This window comes from Fibroporia radiculosa (assembly GCF_000313525.1).
Source record: "Fibroporia radiculosa TFFH 294 genomic supercontigs, scaffold13670, whole genome shotgun sequence".
NCBI lineage: Eukaryota > Fungi > Basidiomycota > Agaricomycetes > Polyporales > Fibroporiaceae > Fibroporia > Fibroporia radiculosa.
The window spans coordinates 7,557-23,328 of NW_012133484.1; the positions used below are offsets into that span (position 1 = coordinate 7,557).

Consider the following 15,772-nt stretch of genomic DNA (forward strand, 5'->3'; position numbering starts at 1 on the left):
GACCCAGGTTTGGGAGACTCTGCGCCGTGCATACCAGTTGGCGAGGGCGGCGCGTGCGATTTGTCTTTATCAGTACGCGTCCGTGAGTGTGCGACGCGCTTCCAGATGTCCCCCAGCCCGTGTCCGCGATCCTTTGATGCGCTGCGCGAGCGCGACCGGAAGATGTTGCCCGCTCCCCCGCGCCCCGTCGACTCGATATTGTGTGGGTGAGGGTGCGTTGGCGTGCCTGGTTGGCTGAGGGGAGGAGATGGCGTCTGGGTGGTCAAAGACGTCAAGTTTGCGCGGCCGCCGCGCCCAGTGGAGTGCCTGACCAAGTTAGGACGCATTGTGAGTTGCGGTCAACGAAAAAGCGCCTTGCAGATACGCACATGCCCTCGGGGTGGTGTGCCTTTGCCCTCTCCATTTCTTCGTTATCAAGCTCTTCATTGTATTCCGCATCTTCGGTGGAGCCTGCAACGACATTGCCTGCTCCTCCTCGTCCGGAGGAATGAACGGGCCCGCGGGACGGCGAACGCAAGCCGTCCTTGTTGCGTGAGTTTGTGCGGGTCTTCGACTTCGACTTCGACTGTGACTTGATGTTACCCACACCGCCACGTCCAGATGAGTGCTGGAGGCAGTGTTCAGTCGACATACGTGCGTTCAGGGACCGCACCACACGTACCTTGCCCGCGCGGGCGGCTTCCTCGCTCAGTCTCAACAGACCGCGCTCGTACTCGGCCTCCTGGTGCGCCATGTCCGCGAGGAGGGACGCTGTCTTGGGATGGCTCTCCGCGCTGGCGCGAGAGACGGAGCGCGCAGCAGACCCGGAGCGGATGTTGCCTACACCTCCGCGGCCGGTAGTGAGAACCTGGGTCGGGCAAGGCGGGTGAGATATGCTAGAACCAGCTAGAGTGTGCGAAGCAGCCTACTCTGTCTGAAGAGGGGGCCGGTTCGCGGCCGCGGGTGACTGAGAAGTCGCGGTCGGAGCCAGGGGATGCGGGAGAAGGGGGAGAGGCGGGATCCTTGGAGGTTCGCCGGATGTTGCCCACGCCGCCTCTGCCCGAGGAGTGCTGCGAGCACACCAGTCAGGACAGATGGGAAGGACGACGAAGAGGCAGTACTCACGAATTCCCTCCCGCGAGAGACGGAACGAGAGGCATTGAGAGCGGGTTCTGAGTCGACCGCGTCTGCCATGGGTGTGAGGTGTGCAGAGAGCGGAGGGGTGAGTACGCGACAAGGGCGAGAGAAGAAAAGAGGAGGGGAGATGAAGGGAGACGATAAGAGTGTTTCGAGGAGGCGAGGCTGGGACTGGCTGGGACGGAGCCCCTGGCAGGAGATTGCCATGACATACTTGTCAGATTTCCGAATCTTGAGTCGGTGGGGTCCACCGTCCGGCCTCCGATAAGGCTTATCGCGCGCCGGAAACACTCGCTTCGCCCTGCCGCGAGGCTACTCACCTTCGCCCATCCACTTCCTCAGCGAGTCCACCTCGTCCAGCTCGTCTTCCCCGTCCTCGCCCGTCCGCGCCCCGTCGAGTCGAGGTGGAGAGTCTTGGTGCCATAGCCGCCGGGCAAGAGAGGCGCTTCTTCCCGCCATGCGATAGCACGCAGCGTCGAGCGGTAGTTGCTGTGGTCAACTCAGAGTCGAGCGGATGAAGGTCAGTGAAAGAGGGCAGAGGCAAGAGGCACTTACGCGTCCCTGGCCCACTCGTGCGTGTTATATGGCGCCGCATCACGCAAAATTGCGCGCGACCCCTGTCATGAGGCACGTCGATGGCCTCCTTGTGCGACTGTCACTGCAGGACTAACCGTTTCTCCTCCCCATCGTCCCAGTGCCGTCCCCGCGCAGGTGTGCCAGCTGACAGCCTAGGCGACGAGTTTCACGCTGCTCGCGGCACACGTGAAGCACCGCGAGGAACGTTGCCGGCCTCCCTGCGAACGAGGCCAGGCTGAGCCTGGCTTATAACCAGCTGACGCTGCCGTTGGCCGCCTCAAGAGATCAATGTCCTCTCCACGGCTGTGTGCATCATTCTTCTACCAATTCAAAGGCGTCAGACTGCGTACATATTGGTGTCCAGACGCTGGTTGATTTCACGCACGCGCTGCTTTAAAGTACGTTCCCCGTCTCTTATTGGTCTACTCCACTCTAACCACTCATTACTCGGATCTCGCCACACAGCCTGGTGCCCGGAATGCAGGCAGACTCCGCCTCCGCTTCGACTGTGGCGTACGTGCCGTCTTCCCTGCCTCCGATGTCCCATCGGTGGCGCGACTGCGTGGGGATACCTCCGTCGGAGTGGTCCACATACGCCAAAACACGCAATTCTTGCCCAAGCCGTCGTGTTCAGTGTAAATCTGTACCGTCGTCTCACACATGGATATCCTCCGCAATTCTGCATTGCCCGGTGCGAAGTCCATGGATGTGATCTTGCGTGTGACTGTACCGGGCCCATCGCCTTCGAATATCGCTGCAGCTGCGTTCGCTTTCCTGCACGAGCAAATCGCTTGGAATTTTTCGCCTAGATTCGTTGTGTGGATTTAACGGGACTACGCACTATCCCCAAGAAAGCGGAAAAAGACGCGATGGATGGCCATTGCGCGAATGTCCTCTTCCCCACTTCAGTGTCATCCTCCAGTGTTCCTTTCTGCATTTGTGCAGCGAGGAGACTGTCCTGATTGTTCACTCGCGGTCACAGTTTGACAATGTCTCTCGTAGACAACAAGCCGGAACGGCCCTTACGTAGGCTGCACCTTGCCGAAATCTCTCGTACGGAGACCACCTTTTAGACGTTGTGTAGGAGGACGCCATCTTCGCACCTTTTGTTCACATGAATGATATCATTTCTCGATGTGCGGCAGTCACATATGATCATTTTGTATAGCGATCCCCCGCTGAAAGATGTGACGGTGGGCGAAATGCATTATCCTATGGTGACTCATTAGCGAGGCGCGGTGTGAACTGGATTTCCAAGACGTTACTACGTGTATCGAGGTAATATCGTGATTCAAAGTGTATGGAACTTAGGATGGTACCTCCAGGATAGCCCTCAGGGCAAGACTGTCAATAGTATGTCAGACTGATCAGTGAGCAAAATATAGTGACCACAAAAGGTCGTCCACGATGCTATGAGTTAATGTGCAAAGTCTTGAGAAATTCACCTACACATGTGGAGTCAGATAGTCTGGTTTCTCTTCCCTCCGGACCTTCGATCTCCCTCCCCCTCTCAGGTACCCCCTTTCCTCCCTCACATCGAGTCATATACTGTCAATAAATCCTTACTTGCACACCTCTAAATCTGTCCATACAGTAGCGCTTCCACCCTCATCCATGCCCTCACATTGCGACACACAGACCGGCCAGTTCACAAAGACAATGGTGCAGATGGCGTCAAACTCAATTATACAGCGCTCCTCCACCTACATATACAGCCTGCCTCAGACACATTCTACTATGTTATTGCCTAGCAATAGATACTATCCGACATAGGGACAAACCCGGCAACGGATACAAATGCGGGGGGGGAAGAGTAGTTCGGCCATTCGCAAAATCTGCGAATTGTTTTTGCGGCAGACACAATGCATAATGCCCGACAATATCCGGCTGCAAATCGTTGAATTTTAATCAAAGAGTCTTTATGTACTGTACTATCATCATCATGATACATGATCTACCTTGACCAAACCATTCTCAGCGTCCCATACTATTTAGGATTAGGATGGGGTTAAGATCTGTCAGAGCCGAAGCTTATTTGTTGTATGCTATTTGCTAGAACGATAGTAAGACTAAGTCGCGACATAATGTTGACAATTTTGCCCGCAGTACACTACACGTACCATCCCTGTCAGGTCCAAACTTCTCTCCCAACTTCACTCTATTTAAGAAAGTTGTTCCAGGCGCCCTAAAATCCCTGTCTCCGGTAGAACGAAACTGGGACTAAATAGTAGGTCATTCTGTTATTCTCAAGAGATAGAAACCGAGATCATGGGTTCCGGATCAAGCGCCACGCTGCACGCGCATACAGTAGGCTGACAAGATATTTTGGTGTTGGTTTCTACGGAGCGCTTCTAGTTTATCACGGGCTTTCAGCCGCACGAGCTTCATGTAGACCTGCGTTGTGCGTGCGGCACTGGCATACGCGCCACGAATCAGCCCATGATGAAGATTTAATCATGGAGCAACCTCATACTGTATTGCGCCAGTTAGATTATGCTTTCCGGCGGTGTTTCATTATCGTGCCAGACATGTGGCGGTGGATCAATCGAATGATCAACCCTTTGGAGTGTTCTCAAAGATGATCTCATCGCATGCGCTTAGAAGTATAAGACATCTTAGAGAGGTAAGTCGTGGTTGTTCTTGACAAAAATCGTATTTCTCACTTGTTCCGACGTGTAGGATAGTACGTGGTCTTAAGAGACGTCTATATAGACTGAATTGGTAGCTAAGTATGACCGTCACCGCGTGTTGCGTCACAGCACGGGTCCAGCAGATCTGGAAGGAAGAGGCGACAAAGAAGTGCTTTCAGCAATGTTTATAATTTTTTACTTCTTCAAATAGGCCTTTCAAGTTTGGACACTGGCGGGCTGACCCCTGAGGCGTGAGGCCGACGCTTTGCCTTGGATACACGCGTATGCGAAATGCATTCTTCCAGGTAATCTCGAGACTCTATACCGTGCTGTGTAGCCCTCAGTTGACTTATGTGGCATGTTTAACAAAGCTTCAGCTTCAAGTACAGGATAGTAAGTATCCGGCGCCTATAACTTCGAACTATACATGAGCTTAGTATCATCTGCTCTTTAGCTGATTTGCTACTTTCATTTTCGCCTTTTCTTTATGAGGACGCTTGAAATTCAAATCGCATGATCACGTCTCCACGTCTTCTGCTCGGGACTCATTTCACCATGCGTGCCACCGTCATCATTATTGCTGCCGCTGTCTCCACGCCAGTCTTGGTCAAGTGTGTGCGCGGTCATTTCACGTCTGGATAGGCGATTGACAACTATCGACAATGCTACAGCGCTGATCACACGCCTTATTATAGCGGCCTTTCCTCTCAAGAAGTCAAAGCCAGTTTGGTCTTATCCACCGTATGCCGCCGGGAACCGTGCTCGTTGGCGGCAAAATTCTTGAGGGCACTAACAAAACAGCTCAGGGCCGACAACCCTCCTCATAAGCCCGTGTACCTGTCCACATGCGATCCAAGGGCTCACGGCGAGCAGGGCGGGAGTAGCAATGGCAGTGGTCATGAGACACGAAGTCGGGGCTCTGGAGCTCGGAGTGATTATGTTAGGCATGGAAAGCGGGGCTAGGGCTATGGGGTTCAGAATGGCTATGTTAGGTACGGGAAGCGGTATGTTTCAATTCGGCCGTCTTTGGAAACGAAGGCTCATTCGCAGCGAGGATGGCTTGCGCACTCACGACGGTGTATCTTTATCTTCGAATGTTGGTCGGTGCTCGGCTGGGTGCCGACGACCTTCACCCCCACCATGAGTGTTTTCGTGACCAACATGTCGGGCACCACGGCGAGGAGTTTGAAGACTGTCACGGGAGCCTTACATGCCAAGACGACAAAGTCGACTTTGAGCGTCTTCACAGGGGGTTCGGGCACCACGATGACGAGCAATCACTATCTCCGGGCGTTGGTGCACGCGTTCTGTTCGATGAATTCGTTTAATCGCGTGCCAACGGTCCGTTGTAGTGTGCTCAGTAACTGATATGTACACCATGTTCAACGCTCGACCTGGGGGGCACTGTCCGTGGCGACGATAGCTGGAGGTTTCTCCAGAAATCTATACACTCCTCTCCAGCATTGAGGTGCCACCTTGTTGCCGCTCTTAGGTCCTTGGGAAAATACAATGGAGCACGAGCGGCATCGGTGCTAGTAGTAAACGGGCCGGGTTCATCCATCATCACTATGAAATTGAGCCATACTGATTTCCTGCTTTCCCCAGTGGCTTCATGATTTAATAGGCGGCCCGCCGCCATATCTGGTCAGCGCGCGCCTTCGCCATCAAGCCGCCATCAGTCTTAGGCTGGGCCAGTGTTCCATTTGTGCCGCGGCACGAAGGCGGCACATCAATGGCTCGGAGATTGCTGTCTAAGCGGCCTATCTTTACTGAGACGTTGCTGTTAAGGCGGTCTGTCTTTACTGAGGTCGCTGTAATAATGAAGACCCGAAAGTGCCGCAGTTAGCAAGAGTACCCACAGCGGAGCGCGGACGTTCCAGACTTCCAGTATCAGTTAGTGATATACGGTTTCGTTTGTCGATTAATCGTTTACAACTCTTGCTATTGACCACGACTAAGCATTACCGATATTTGGCTCAGACCAAGGATACGCCGAGTTTGTACAGTAAGTCGGGCTGTAGTCTTGTCGCCATCATAGCTTATGCCGTATTGGCATAGGCAGCTGCCAACGTTGTACTTAGCTTCTGGATATAACAAGATACTATGTCTCTTCTTCAAACTCTGGATAATGATTCGCTCGCAGTCATCCTCGGTCTCATTTCTCCCCACGATATCCTCCAATTAGTTCGAACCTGTCGTACAGCTTACACGATATCAATGCCTGTCTTCCTTTCCAAAATCACGCTCGGATGTTCTGGCATAACCCCACGCCACCCCACTCAAATCGCTGGATTTTGTTCATTTATGATGCAAGACGTTACTCGTTGGGGGCCGTGTCTGAGGTCGCTCACTCTCAACCAGTGGACATTTGCGTTAGATAACTCTTGCGAAGAGCAGGACTTCTCTTCCGCTCCCTTGTTAGCAACGGTATTGCAGCACGCTACTTTTCTCAGCTACCTAGACATTGGCCCAAGCGATGAACTCTTCCTCGCAGAGCCCGCTGTTGCATCAGCCGTTGCTTCGCTGTCCCATCTAAGCGACATCTCGCTGGGCGAGGCCGGAAGCCACACGTTACAGTGTCTCTCGCAGTTATGCAGCCATCCTAGATGCCTCTCCATCAATTTCAAAAGCGGATATGAACAGATACCAGATGATGTGGAGCTGCTGGGTAAAATTCCAACGTCGATGGAAAAGTTCTCCCTACAAACATGGTTTCATCAGTCAATACGGCTGTGCGAGACGTACGTGTGTCCAACGGTACACAGCCTGACGTTGGAATCACCCATTCCTCTTCCCGATGCCTTTCACGCCTTTCCTAACGTGGAAACGTTACATGTCGCTCTCAAAGAAAAGGGCGACGCATTTCTCTGGGAATCCGTGGACCACCTTGAAGTCCTCTTCATATATGGTGCATCGGTGGCACCCTCACTTTCCGTGCGGGTGCGTCGTGTTACCTGCCACCTTTTGTCGCTCAAACTACTTTCGTTTCTACATTCAACCGCACCGGTCGTGTTGACGTGCGATGTACGTGAAGGGGATGACTCACTCGGACTGATCTCCCATGCCCTTACGCAGCTTCAATACCTAGAGCTACGCACTGATTGTCATGTACATTCAACTTTCAATGATTCTCAGTTGTGGCTGGTGAGTGCAAGGCTGCCCTACTAATATCAATCGTTGTATCGGGCTACTAATCAGTGCTTGCTTTATCCAGCTTGCCAGTGTTATAAATCTCCGCGCCGTACCACTCCTGGGGCTCGGACTGTTCCTCAATGTTGCGTATGGTCGTTCCCCTTCAATTGCGTCTCAAAAATCTATGTTTGCTTCCACACTCGCTGCCCAGCTGCCGCACCTTGTCTATGTGGGAATATCCACTACCAAATGCAAGTATCGTCGTCTAGTTCGAGGACGTCAGGAGGAAGAGGAGATTCCGCTCACTTGGTTCTGTATCACGCGGTCCGATGGCGATATCCAGGCCCTGGAGCTATCGCCGTACGAAGGTAACAAGGTTCATCACGCGTTACAAAACACGCTTCGGCAGTAGGCGGACTGTTACCATATGTAGCTTGTCTATGTTTTCTCTCTCGCATCGCACACACGTCTCACGATACAGCGGAACGATGCAGTGACATATTCTGGAGTTGACGATTATTCAGTATGCAAGCTTATGCATTTTCTAGAATATATGAGACGAATACTAGTTTCCCCCAGATTGCTGATTCAGAACTCGTTCAATTCAACGCTCTGTCAATCTCTACGATTTCGATCATGTTTATCTCGCATACGTTGCTAGCAACGTCATATAACACGTAGCATTCTCCCTCGTGTCGGATATGCTTGAGATACCGCTTCCACACAGTGACTGAATTCTGGAATATCAAAATTGTGTGCCTGTTGACTTCCGCATGTGGTATTTTCTACTCAAATTCCAAGCGACAGTAAGACTCGCTATACTACAAAACGCCACTTTCGTTCGTTGAGCACTAACTCCAAGCACGCATACATCGGACTTCTCAATGCTCTTCTCGAAGGCGTTCAGCTTGTCGCAGCAATTCTGCCTGCTCAGCTACATCAGCGTGCAGTTCTGGAATCGCATCCGCTCCATGGATTCCACCGTGCGCCTCTTGCATGTGGTCATAAATTTTATCAGAAGCGAAAATGCCCATACAGCGCCAGCAAATGTGTGCGCCGCATCTGAGTTAGAAAACGTCAGTATTGTATCCAGAGTGATGTGACAGAGGCGAATCAACGTACTTGCAGGACATGTGATTACATCCATCTACCTTTTCAATAGGTACTCGACACTCCGGGCATCTCTTGACGCATCCTCCTTGCTTCGCGATCCACTCATCATTCAGGCGTTCTTGCTCAGCTGGATCGCTGCGTGCTTTGTATTCGGCACAGCTCAAGCCCTGGTGTGCATCCTCATGACAGGACGCACAGACCGTAGAGAAACATGAAGGACATTGGAGCGCCCTCACCACAGTCGGGTTCGTAGAGCGATAAATTTGATTGCAATCCGGTGTCTTGCAGTACTTGAAATCTTGAGGATGAGTAGCCACGTGCGTAGCGAATACCACCTCAAGCAAACGATTGAATGACGCAAGGGGAAGGAATTTCTGGATTGTTGGAATCGCGATCGGAACACCACACTTTGCCTCATCTCCCATACAAGTAAGCGGGAAGTTGGTAGAGTCGACCGCGCTCACAAGGAAGTGCCGCAGACACGCTGTACAATAGGTATGTCCACATCCGAGATGAAAAGGGATCGAGACATCGTCGTAACAGATTGGACACGTCTCGTTTGTTGACGAATGTGCTTGAGAGGTAAGTATCGAATTGAAAGACTCTTGGATTAGACGGTCGAAAGCATGCCTAAGCTCGTCTCCGCCTATGATGGTAATCCGGCGAGATGCTATATCAAATCGAACGCTATCTTCTCCAAATGTCTCCTTCAGCTCTGGTATCCCGCGTCGTAGGAAGAATCCGACAGATCCCTTCTTTAGTACCGTCGACCATTCCTTCGAAGCAAGACGCTCCAGCTCTGCCTTTATCATCTCCCGAGCCTGTTCTACGGCTGCTGGTCCCCCATATACCTTCAGAGCCTGTCGTCTCCAGTCTGCTCGCAAGTATGCACCCGACTCGGCGAAGACAGAATGCACGAACGCGGTTCCTGAGAATCCGAGCGATCGATGCCAGCCGGCGACCTTCTCCCCCGAGGCCAGGTTCTCGACTTTGACCTTGAGGGCCCCGGTCGCTCGCTTGTCGGACCCTGACACGCGGATACGGACGAACTTGTCGTGTTCATGGAATGTTAAGTTGCACGTCTTCTTGTCTATAAGACTCGCAACGAGCGATGTCCATTGAGCTCTCTGAGCATGATATTGCGCGGAAGGAATGATAATAGTGTATTGTAGTGAGCTTGGCAATCGCAACCAAAAACGCGAGTTTCCGATACATGAGAATGTCTTTCCGGCAAGGGATTCATGTAGTCTGTGCGCATCCTCCCAGGATGCGAAGCGTGCCTCAGCAGAAACTATGCCGTCAGTACGGTCGCTATCGAATGTCAAATTTTCAAGTGTAGATGAAAGTTTGATGTTTTCCATGTGCTCGAGTAGGAAGCTTCGAGCTCCGGCGGTACTGTACGGTATTTCCTTAAGGCGTCGCACGGAGGAAGAACCAGTGAACTGAATGATATCGCCATCGGTGACTGTGGGCGAGAGGTTACGAATCTTGATCGAGTTCGGTCGAAACATCGATAGTATGCGTCCAGGAGGAAGGGTATTCATTTCTACCTGGACCTTACGACCACAAAAAATTTTCCCAGTCAGCTCTCCTACTTTACATTCAGCGGCTGCCATGTCTGGGAAATCTGCTACATATTGCGCAGAAGGTGATCGGAAGGATATCGTTAGAACGGTGACAGATCGTGCAGCGTTCGACATCATTCCTTCTGACTTGTTTTCCGCGATCATGCCAAATGAGAGGACCTCGTCTCTGAACTCGGTCCCATCAAGCCCAGCGGAAAGAATCTTCCCGGAATCTATATCAGTGACAACCTCCGCCTCCTGTTTTCCGGCAGGTGTCTTCTTCATGCTTGAAAGATAAAATCGCCCAGCGTCGACGCCTTGCTGTATAAACAGGGCGCACACTTCGCCTTTCGTCGCATTGCCAGGTAAACCTTTAATATGGACGGTACAAGACTCGAAGCCCGTGATCACCTCACGGATGTCGAGACCTGCACCCAGTGTTACAAGCGATCCAAGCACAACGCATTGGAAGATCTTCCCTGCCTCTTCTCTGGCAGACTCAGCCATGAGTGCTTTCCATTCCGCTGCACAGGCGGCTTGGTGTTCTTCTTGAATTCTACGTGTTGCTCGGCTCTCTGACCGACGAGTATCTTGTTCAATCCGCAATTTTCTGGTAATCTCTTGCTCCTCCAGGGCCCGTCGCGTTTCTTGTCGCACTCTTTCCAACTCCAACCAGATAGCCTGATCTTCTTCGAGCTTCGCTTTCCTGGCTTCTTCCTCCATAATTCCTCTTACCTCATCCTGCACACGACGCAACTCCGCCGCGATTGATGTACCCGTCGCGATCTGTGATCCTAATCCTGTATTGAGTTCGACCGCCTTGCCTGCATAGGATGCGGAGCTGATCCACGCCTGATTCTCCTGCGAATGAGTAGATTGAGAGCCCGCAAATGTGAGACCCATCGGAAGACTTACGCTACAATCATGGCTAAACTTGCATTTCGTCCCATTACGACAATTTCCTCTGGGGTAAAAATGACAGAACCTGACTCCTTTCTTTCCGATGAACATGGTGATCAAGAATTGAATTAGAGACACTGTCCCATAGGTCCAGCTAGAGACAGGATCTACGGGCCATGTGCAAAGCACATGTCACTGAAGCTTCCTAAGATTGGGGATTTCGAGTACTGGCTCGGTGGTCCAATCGTTGCCCAGTTGTTGCTTGAACGTTGGCTGTCAGGTCTGCGTGAGTATTTTACGATACTTCCTCTAAGAATTCAGGCAGCACACGACATCTGAAAGCGACTCCTGGTAGATATTACGCAGAAGAGTTCTCTGGGGCAAAGACAGAAGACATGATGGGCGGTATGCATATCAGAGCTGCGCATGTGGTGAAAGTGAACGTAAAGCGACAAAGGACAAAATTAAAGCCTTTGACTTGCAAGCTGACTGTCAAGCCATAAAATAAATACTTAAGTATAATCACGTAAGCGCTGACAGAAACTACCGTAACTTAAAAATGTTGGGAAGACGTTATAAACGGCACCTTTCTTCTATGCTTCTGGAACCGCTATGTAGAGCTGACTCTGTTTTTCCATCGACTCAAAATCTATGTTTGACACGACTGGCGAACTCTAACTTTATGTCGCATAAGTCACAACGATTGCCGGCGAACTCCATGTCGCTTATCTGCCATTGGATGTGCAAGTGGGGATTATACACTGTCATCTTCGGCTCGCAGTGTACTGCCAGGTGTTGACCCAGTGCTGACCTTTGACTTCATATCTACAGATTGTGTCCAAATTCTGAGATACACTCAAGCTGCAGATCCCGTAGCCAAAAGCACGAGAGTCACTCTACACTTCAGGTGCATCATATGTGCGTGCAAATCATCCAATCATATGCCTCGTCCTGCCTCGCCTGAATCTCCCGCTTCGTGAGGGCAATTCTTGCCGAGTGCCGTTGGTGCTCGACTCGGACTCGACTCGAACTGCTGAAACCACACAACTTTTTGAACCAGTTCACGATGCATAATGCGATTTTCATGGTCAGCGCCATATTTACGCCAGCAATTCCACCTGATCATATGCGATAGAACAAGCAAACCGCATCCGAAGAGATTACGATATTTTCCCCGTTCGCAACTTGTCACAATGTCTTAGATGCGTTTCGCAAGTATAGCTATATCAGTATTCTGCTGTCACTTCTCGAAATGGAGGGCAGTGCTATGCCATAAGTACTTGGCATCGTGCTTCCTTGTTTAGGAACTTCTGTGTGGATGCCATGCTTGAGCGCCTTTCCCGCTTATACCACCCGCAGAACCTTAATGAATCCAGCTTTGCTTTTCAACCACCATGTCCACCAACGCACAGAAGGGGAAACCTTGTCGCTTCTTTGCTCAAGGTGAATGTCGCTACGGGGCTGGATGCAAGTTTAGTCATGATCAAGGCATCAGCAGTCCGGTATGGTATTGGCAGTAGCGAATACTCCGTCTTACATATGCTCTTTTTCTTAGGCCTCTCTTACTGTAAAAGAACGTACAAAGACAAAGACAACACGTCCACCGCGCTCGAAGAATATCCAGAAGGCGGAGGGCTCACCCTCGCCGCAGGTTGTCGGTGACCAGCCCCCCCAGATACACGTGCCCGTCGCGCGTCGTGGCGTCAAGCGCGGTGGGAAGCCCTGTCACGCATGGGCAGCTGGGTCGTGTCCAAGGGGCGATGCATGCCATTTCGTTCATGACCCTAAGGTAAAGCCTTGGCACAATACAGTGCCCTATGTCTCATGAATGTATCAGGTTCAGGAAATAGCCCGCCGCCGTGAACAAGAGAGAGCTGAGAGAGAGGAAGCCTCTCGAAGGGCTCAGGCAGCTCAAGAGGAGGTCATTCGGACAGAACAAGAAAGAATCAGGGAAGAAGCGCGTCAAGTACAGGATGAACAGCGTGCTGTGCGTGAGGCCGAGCATCGAGCGCGCATGGCCGAGATTGCTAGAGAAGAAGCGGCAATGACAAGCCAGTGCGTTGTACTTGGATCGATTGTTACGTTCGAAACAGGACTCGGCATCCGCGGCATAATTACAGGCTTTGAGTCCTGCGTTGTACGCGTTAAGAATCTGCCTGGCGACGCGCGTGAAGACGAGGTACGCACGCTGTTCACACAGCAGGGTATCCAGGTGGGCCACTTCCATGTTGTGGGTACCAAGAGGACACCCGGCGGGAAGCTGGAAGCTGAGGTTGTGACGGACGCTGAGTCTGGTCAGACTTTGGCCATCGGGTTAGACAACATCGAGTTTAGGGACACAACGCTGACCTTCGAAGTAGGCGCATATAACAGTCCGGGCGGCATGTCTGCCACTGCAGCAAAACCATCCACAACCTTGACAATATCCTGGCGGGCGCCATCTGCCCAGTATGTGGCAGAGTTTGACGATATCCCTTCTGCTCAGCGTAAGGTCCCGGTGTTAAACCAGCAATTCTTCTCCGGCCGCAAGGTCAGAGTTGAATTGAATACTCTCCCTCCTGGACGTATTGTACGCAGCTTCCGGCCGAATGCAATTAAGATCAGCAATCTTCCTACAACCGTTACTGATGACGATGTCACCCAGTTCACTGGCTCTCATCTGGTACGGCGTCTCATGGGTGCATCTAGCAGGGTGGACACGGTAGACGATGTTGTCGCTTTTTTACGCAATCGCATGAATCTCTCTCATCCGCACAAGCTGCAAGATTTGACATCACAAGCCCCTCGTGTCGATGGCACAGTTTCCGCAGAAGCGCGTTTCGCATCTTGGGATGACGCGCATGAGGTTCAAGAGTCCCTCGCAGGAAAGCAATTTCCTTGCATCGGGAACTCGCGTTTCTGGTTCCGATTGCCGGACTCCTTGCAGTACACCATTACTATTCCTCCAGAGCAATACCAGGCCCAAAAGACCCAGTGGGCCTCACTCGTTGGGAGTATAAAAGACAGAAAGGCGTGCAACTTGTTCATCCACGAACAAGACAGGTTTGTTCGCATCCGCGTGTCTGGATCCGACAAGCGAGCTACCGGGGCCCTCAAGGTCAGAGTCGAAAGCCTGATGACCGGAGAAAAGGTCGCAGGTTGGCATCGCTCGCTCGGGTTCTCGAGAAATGCGTTCGTGCGTTCTGTCTTCATCGAGTCGGGTGCATATTTGCGGGCCGACTGGAGACGACAGGCTCTGAAGCTATACGGGGAACCAGTGGCTGTAGAACAGGCTCGGGAGATGATAAAGGCGGAGCTGGAGCGTTTAGCCTCGACGGAATGGTCAACGGTGTTGAAGAGGGAATCTGTTGGGTTCTTCGTGCGGCGCGGAATCCCGGAGCTAAAGGAGACATTTGGAGAAGATAGCGTTCGGTTCGACATAGCCTCCCGCCGGGTTACTATCACAGGCGGAGACGAGCCCCGACATGCCTTCGACCGTCTGATTCACGAGTCTCTTAACTCGGTGCTTGCTTCTCAAGCACATTCCTCGACAGACAAGACGTGTCCAATATGCTACGACGACGTGTCGACTCCCTTTGAGCTCGGATGTGGACACATTTATTGTACAGCGTGTTTGCGGCACTTCCTTGTGAGTGCGGTCGACTCTACCAATTTCCCGCTTACTTGTATGGGAGATGAGGCAAAGTGTGGTGTTCCGATCGCGATCCCCACGATCCAGAAATTCTTGCCTCCTGCGTCCTTCAATCGTTTAGTTGAAGTAGTGTTTAACGCACACGTTGCGACGCACCCGCGAGACTTCAAATACTGCAAGACACCGGATTGCAATCAAATTTATCGCTCCGCGAACCCGACTGTGGCGAGGGCGCTCCAATGTCCTTCGTGTTTCTCTACAGTCTGTGCGTCTTGTCATGAGGATGCACACCAGGACATGAGTTGTGCAGAATACAAAGCACGCAGCGATCCGGCTGAGCAAGAGCGCTTGAACGACCAGTGGATCGCAGAGCAGGGTGGTCGCGTGAAGAAATGTCCACAATGTCAGGTACTCATCGAGAAGCTAGAAGGGTGTAATCACATGTCCTGCAAGTACGTTGGTTCCCCTTTGTCGCATCGCTCTGGATACACTACTGACGTTTTCTGACTCGCAGATGCGGCGCACACATTTGCTGGCGCTGCATGGGCATTTTTACCCGGAATACAATCTATCCCCACATGCATGAGGTGCACGGCGGAATACACGACGCAGGCCCAATTTTCGAGCTCCGCGTAGATCTTGCAGAGCAGCGAGAGCTCCTCCGACAGGCGGCACGCCTCCGCGAGCAGCGACAGCGCGCCAATCTAGCGCCCAATCCCAGGCCGGCCTTCGCGCTCTGGGGAAACGAACCAGTATACCCACGAGAAATATGGCGCGATGCCGAAGAGCGGGAGCGAGAAATGCGCATTCTCAGGGCACAGAGACAGCAGGAGCGAGTGGAACGTGAACGGCGGGAGGAGCGCCAGAGGGACTTGAGACGACAATGGCTCGCCCAACAGGACAGAGAGCGACAGGAAAGAGAGCGACAGGAAAGAGAGCGAAGGGAGCGACAACAACAAGAGAATAGAGGATGGTGTACGGTAATGTAGATAGATGCTCACGTGTGCTATGACCTTCTCAATTACCGGCTCAGTCATGCTGTATTGAGAGCAACGTTCGTATCTGTCTCTTATAACCAATGTTATTTTCCTTATTACCGTGAGGCCGAA

The 15,772-nt window shown here is 52.0% G+C and overlaps 4 protein-coding genes across 4 annotated transcripts; 2 read left to right on the forward strand and 2 right to left on the reverse strand.

The window, feature by feature from the left end:
• Positions 1-69: 69 nt before the first annotated feature.
• On the reverse strand, positions 70-1,575 carry FIBRA_07554 (uncharacterized protein; the record flags this gene model as incomplete). The annotated part of the gene is made up of 6 exons (XM_012329233.1): positions 70-306; positions 365-607; positions 662-847; positions 909-1,049; positions 1,105-1,166; positions 1,437-1,575. The coding sequence occupies 6 exons, from the start codon at positions 1,573-1,575 to the stop codon at positions 70-72; spliced, it is 1,008 nt and encodes a 335-aa protein (XP_012184623.1).
• A 3,302-nt stretch (positions 1,576-4,877) lies between these two features.
• Positions 4,878-7,866, forward strand: FIBRA_07555 (uncharacterized protein; the record flags this gene model as incomplete). The annotated part of the gene is made up of 5 exons (XM_012329234.1): positions 4,878-4,933; positions 4,994-5,063; positions 6,684-7,346; positions 7,398-7,466; positions 7,537-7,866. 5 exons carry the CDS (start codon positions 4,878-4,880, stop codon positions 7,864-7,866), a joined length of 1,188 nt encoding a protein of 395 aa, XP_012184624.1.
• A 469-nt stretch (positions 7,867-8,335) lies between these two features.
• FIBRA_07556 (uncharacterized protein) lies at positions 8,336-11,035 on the reverse strand (the record flags this gene model as incomplete). The annotated part of the gene is made up of 2 exons (XM_012329235.1): positions 8,336-8,516; positions 8,577-11,035. The coding sequence occupies 2 exons, from the start codon at positions 11,033-11,035 to the stop codon at positions 8,336-8,338; spliced, it is 2,640 nt and encodes an 879-aa protein (XP_012184625.1).
• Positions 11,036-12,426: 1,391 nt separating this feature from the next.
• FIBRA_07557 (uncharacterized protein) lies at positions 12,427-15,652 on the forward strand (the record flags this gene model as incomplete). The annotated part of the gene is made up of 4 exons (XM_012329236.1): positions 12,427-12,534; positions 12,588-12,821; positions 12,870-15,115; positions 15,178-15,652. The coding sequence occupies 4 exons, from the start codon at positions 12,427-12,429 to the stop codon at positions 15,650-15,652; spliced, it is 3,063 nt and encodes a 1,020-aa protein (XP_012184626.1).
• Positions 15,653-15,772: the final 120 nt, after the last annotated feature.